The 6,000-nt window shown below is 35.9% G+C and overlaps 1 protein-coding gene across 2 annotated transcripts in view; it reads right to left on the bottom strand.

Annotated features, from left to right (window-relative positions):
• Positions 1-371: 371 nt before the first annotated feature.
• Positions 372-6,000, bottom strand: part of CCDC126 (coiled-coil domain containing 126) — a 53,351-nt gene continuing 47,722 nt past the window's right edge. For both annotated transcript variants that reach the window (XM_034669237.1, XM_034669226.1), the window contains one exon: positions 372-2,176. In XM_034669237.1, the coding sequence (XP_034525128.1) occupies positions 1,992-2,176 (185 nt within the window). In that variant the 3' untranslated portion in view covers positions 372-1,991. The remainder of the gene's footprint in view (positions 2,177-6,000) is intronic.

Genomic DNA, 6,000 nt, shown 5'->3' with positions numbered 1-6,000 from the left:
TACTGTTGAGTTTTTTATCTTTGTAAAGATTTATTTATTTATTTTAGAGAGAAAGAGAGCACGAGTAGGAGGTGCAGAGGAAGAGACGGAATCTCAAGCAGACTCCACACTGAGCGTGGGACCAGATGCAGGGCCCAATTTCACAACCCTGAGGATCCCAGGACCCCAAGATCATGACCCAAGCCAAAACCAAGAGTTGGCCACCTAACAGACTGAGACACCCAGGCGTCCCTTCGTTGTGTTCTTTCAAAAAAGGCATCTGCAGTTGATAGAACAGAACCCCAAATTATCTAAGATTCCTTTCAGTCATTTACCACTTACTAAATGTACAACCACTATTAAAGGGAAAAACTTATAACACTTTGTGAGTACAAATAATATATTTTATTTCATCCCTGAAAACAAAAACAAAAAACAAAAATGTCCACATCTAATAAGACTGAACAATTATTCCAAACTTCACCTGGCAATGGTATGTAATTAATTTCTTCACATAAAGATAGAGTATACAGAAAAGAGTTTAGAAAGCTACCTGTCATGAAACAATATTTTCTCATATTTATTTTAATAAAGCATTATAATTATTGCTACTATGTGTGGTAGCATATTACAATAACGAACAATACAATATCCAAAACTAAATTCAATATAGCCTAAATCTAGAAGCTAGCTGCACTTTAGCAGTTATTATAGAGAATAAATACTATGAAATATAGGGCACCATATGGCAATTAAATTTGCTACAAAGGAAATTTAAATAAAGGTGTACTTTGCTCTATCCTAGAATTACCCATGATTAGGATTTCTTGTGCTATATACAATAGCTGTTTTCCTGAAAAGAGAGTCAATCTTCATAACTTAAATTATATTTTAAATGTTCTTAATTGTTTTTAACTGGTCATTATATAAAATGAATACCTAATGTATCTGTTACACAAATCCACAATTCCATAAAGCCAGATACTCTTACATAATGTCAATATTTTCCAAGCAATTTAATGCAGCACAAATACCTTTATTATATACACCTGGCTAAAGACCTCAAGCATCCCAGTCTCACAAACATCTCAGTCTCCCCTTACACTGCCAACAAAACAAAAGCAAAAATTACCCAAATAAGGAAATAATGTGCTTTCCACCTAACACACTCAAAGGATTTAACTTTCAAATTAATATTCATGTATGTGAAAAATCATGAATTAATACTTTACTTATTTTTAACCTCATCATAAAAATATCTTCTATTCTTCAGGGTATATGTAAGAAAATGTTATGTATGAGACTAGAGATTATTATCTTTATGTTATTTAATTGTCTCGATGTTTAGAATAGGTTACGGACAGTGGCTATTAACCATTTCAAGATTATACCCTTATAAATGTAATTTTTCAAAATATACAATAATTAACCTCCAGTTATTCTGAAGGATAGTGCAAATGAAGACATTCTTTGGGTCATGAATTCAAAACCTTATTTTCAACATTATACTTCCTTTCCCTGCTCATAATCTGAGTAACAAAATATAGTGCTGGAAGTAAGCACATTTACTAATAACGTTAGTCTAACAGTTAAACCAACGGAGAACAAATGACAAAATGACTCAATAACAATATCCTCCACTTGTCTAAAAAACATGTGATATATTTAAATAAATATTTTATAGAAATGAACCCATGTCTTTCAGTGTTTTTGTTCCACCTTGATCTCAAACACAAAAGATTTATAAAGATCACCTACCTGCTTACTACCATCAACCATGTCACCAAATTCCCTTTAAGGATATAGTACAGCATTGAGGAGACTTGCCTGAAAGCAAACAATAACTTTTAAAATTATGTACAGAATTAGAGTTCTGTGAATCCAGCATATTCCTCAGAAATACGTGGGGCTTTTATTGTACAGTATTACTCTATCCTAGCCAGCAACTGAAAAGCTTTCTGCCATAGGACATGACCCACGGTGGATGTAGCCGCACAGGTGATCTTCGACTGCTATCTAATGCTGCCCGACGCGTTGATCCTTTTATTCGTGGTGACTGGCACCAGGTTTCCACCAGTGCCATTGGTAGTGTTGGTCGCTGAACCGTTCACAACAATATAGTCGACCTTGTTCTCCAGCTTTACCAAGCGTTGTAAAATGTCATCTAAAAGGACAGCAATTGTTCTTTTTAGATCCGCTAGGGGAAAAAATCAGAATAAACTGGGTTAAACACTGATAGAGCACTTCATATTTGTATTTTCCTAGTATGAGCAGGGGAGGGAAAGTGAAACATTACTGAGTCATCAGAGAGAAAATATACTAGAGACAAAGTGCTCATACTACACATAGGAAAAAACCTAAGTATTTTAATCAATAGCATCACGTATAGAGCTTCCCAAAGGAATTTCAGAGTTATAAATATGAAACTCGCTTTTCTAGTGCAATAAAACACATTTAAAGTCTGGTTCAAAACTGTATTCCCTTGTAAGAAACCCCATTTACCTTGAGTTTCTGGAGCAGTTTGTAAAGACACCTGTAAAAACCTGGTGAGCTAAGTAAGAAATTCAATGAAATGCTGAAACAAGAAACCTGGATCCCCCAGAGGCTGAAGTGTGTGTGTGAGTGCGGGAGCCTAGGATTCAGGGCAGATGCCAGGAAACTGATTAGTGCAACAGAGATCCTAGCAGTGGTACTGACTTAAATTTCTTCCAAGATGACAGGGGAGTTTCGATCTCTTTGGGAGGTTAAGGGGTTTCAATAGGATTTACCTGGAAAGAATGAAATTATGACTCTTCCTTAGAATTATTTTTTTCAAGCTTCCCAAAGATACCTAGTACATATGAGGTACTCAGTAAGTGGCAACTAATACTGTTATTTTTTGCTGGTCCCAAACCAAAAAAGCAACTCAAGCCCTAACAAACATCTAACAATTGATAAGTTTGCTGATGGTTCTGTAACAAAGAGATCAGAAAAAGCACAAGCAAAATAAAAAACAGATAAATTGGACTTCATCAAAATTTAAAACTTTTGGCCATCAAAGAACATTATCCAGAAACTGAAAATAACAAGCAGAATGGAAGACAATATTTGCAAATCATGTATCTGACAAGGGCTTAATCTCAAAAGCATATAAAGAAACCCTAAATTAAACAACAAATGGATGAGCAACCCAATTTTTTAAGTGAGCAAAGAACTTGAAAAGACATTTCCCCAAATAAGATATGCAAATAGATAATAAGCACAAGAAAAGATACCCAACATCACAATGCGATACCACTTCAACCTACTAGGATGGCTATAATCAAAGAAAGGGAAAAACAGTACAGGGTACTGGAACAAAAATAGAAACATGCTCAATGGAACAGAATGGAGACTCCAGAAATAAACCTGTGCTTATACTGTCAATTAATCCATGACAAAGGAGGCAAGAATACACAATAGGAAAAAGACAGTGTCTTCAACAAACGGTGCTGGGAAAACTGGACAGCTTCATGCAAAAGAATGAAATTGGACCATTTTCTAACATCATACACAAAAATAAACTCAACATGGATTAAAAACCTAAATGTGAGGGGCGCCTGGGAGGCTCAGCCAGTTAAGCGTCTGTCTTCAGCTCAGGTCATGATCCCAGGGTCGTGGGATCAAGCCCTGCATCAGGCTTCCTGCTCAACGGGGAGCCTGTTTCTCCCTCTCCCTCTGCTCCTCCCCCCGCTGGTGCTCTCTCTCTCTCTCTGTCTCAAATAAATAAATAAAAATCTTAAAAAAAAAAAAAAACCCAACCTAAATGTGAGACCTAAATTCCTACAAGAAAATATAAGCAGTACTTTCTTTGACATTGGCCATAGAAACATTTTTCTAGACAGGTCTTCTCTGGCAAGGGAAACAAAAGCAAAATTAAAGTATTGGGACTACACCAAAATAAAAAGCTTTTGCACAGGGAAGGAATCCATCAACAAAACAAAAAAGGCAACCTACTGAATGGGAGAAGATATGTGCAAATTATCCCAGAAGGGGTGAATATCCAAAATATATAAAGAACTTATACAATGCAACACCAAAAAAGCAAATAATATGATTAAAAATGGGCAGAGGACCATTATAGACATTTTTCCAAAGAAGACATACAGATAGCCAACAGATACATGAAAAGATGCTCAACATCACTAATCGTCAGGGAAATGAATGCAAATCAAAACCACAATGAGAGGGGTACCTGGGTGGCTCAGTCAGTCAAGCATCTGCCTTCAGCTCAGGTCATGATCCTGGGGAACTGGGATTAAGCCCCAAGTCAGGATCCCTGCTCAGCGGGGAAACTGCTTCTCCCTCTCCCCACTGCTCATGCTATCTCTCTCTCTCTTTCCCTCAAATAAAGTCTTAAAAAATTTAAATTTAAATTTAAAAAAACCCACAATGAGATATCACCTTATGCCATCAGGATAGCTAAAATCAAAACAAGAAATAGCAAGTGTTAGTGAGGATGTGGAGAAAAAGGAACGTACACTATTAGTGGGAATGCAAATTGGTGCGACCACTGTGGAAAATAGTATGGAGGTTCCTCAAAACATTAAAAATAGAATTACCATATAATTCAGTAATTCCATTACTGGGTATTTATCCAAAGAAAACAAAAACATTAATTTGAAAAGATACAAGCACCCCTATGTTACTGCAACATTATTTACAACAGCCAAGATACGGAAGCAACTCAAGTGTCCATCCATAGATGAATGGATAAAGAAGATGTATTATATATATAGTGGAATATTACTCAGCCATAAGAAGAATGAAATCTTGCCATCTGCAACAACATGGATGGAACTAGAGAATATAATGCTAAGTGAAATAAGTCAGACGGAAAAAGACAAATACTGTATGATTTCATTCATATGTAGAATTTAAGAAAAAAAAACAAGTGAAAAAACAAAGAAAAAAATAGATTTGCAAATACAGAGAACTGGTGGTTGCCAGAGGGGGGTGTGTAGGGGAGACGGTAAAATAGATAAAAGAGGATTAAGAGTACACTTATCTTGATGAGTGCTAAGTAACATACAGAATCCCTGAATCATTCATTATATCGTACACCTGAAACTACTAATAACACTGCATGTTAATTATACTTCAATAAAAAAAATTTTTAGAAGAAAATAAGCATTGGTAAGCATATGAAGAAACTGGAACTCTCATACACTGCTGGTGTGAATACCCAATGGTACAGCCATTGTAGAAACCAGTTTGACAATTCCTCAAAAAGCTAAATATAAAATTACCACATGACCCTGGAATTCCACTCCTAGGCTTGTATATATTCCTCCAAATTGAAAAGAGACTCAGAGATACTTGTACACCAATATTCATAAGGTGGAATACTGGTGTACAAGGTAGAAGCAACCCAAGTGTCCACGAATAGATGAAGAGATTGACAAAATGTGGTATATACATGCAATGGAATATTATTTAGCCATAAAAGGGATGATGCTCTTTTTTTTTTTAGGGTGGGAGGGGCAGAGGAAGAGGGATAATCTTAAGCAGGCTCCAAACCCAGCTTGGAACCCCACGCAGGGCTCCATCTCACGACCCTGAGATCATGATCTAAGAGTCGGACACTTAACTAACTGAGCCACCCAGGTGCCCCAAAAGGGCTGATGTTCTGAGACATGCTACATTACAACATGGATGGATTTAAAGACATTATACAAAGTGAAATAAGCCAGACAAAAAAAGGGATAAATATCATATGGTTCCACTTATGAACTATCTAGAATAGACAAATTCATAAAGACAAAAAATAGATTAGGTTACCAAAGGCCAGGGAAATGGGGAAATGACAAGTTCTTGCTTAATGGTTAGTTTCTTGTTTAGAGTGATCCAAGTTTTAGAAAGTTAATAGTAATGGCTATACAACACTGTGACTATAATTAACGCCACTGAACTGGATACTTTAAAAATGGCTAAAATTGCAAATTTTATGTTATATATATTTATCACAATGTTTAAAAAGTGAAAAAAATATCAGAAGGGAGT

The sequence above is a fragment of the Ailuropoda melanoleuca genome, chromosome 1 (genome assembly GCF_002007445.2).
Source record: "Ailuropoda melanoleuca isolate Jingjing chromosome 1, ASM200744v2, whole genome shotgun sequence".
In the NCBI taxonomy this organism is placed as follows: domain Eukaryota; kingdom Metazoa; phylum Chordata; class Mammalia; order Carnivora; family Ursidae; genus Ailuropoda; species Ailuropoda melanoleuca.
This window is presented reverse-complemented; position numbering and strand designations above follow the sequence as displayed.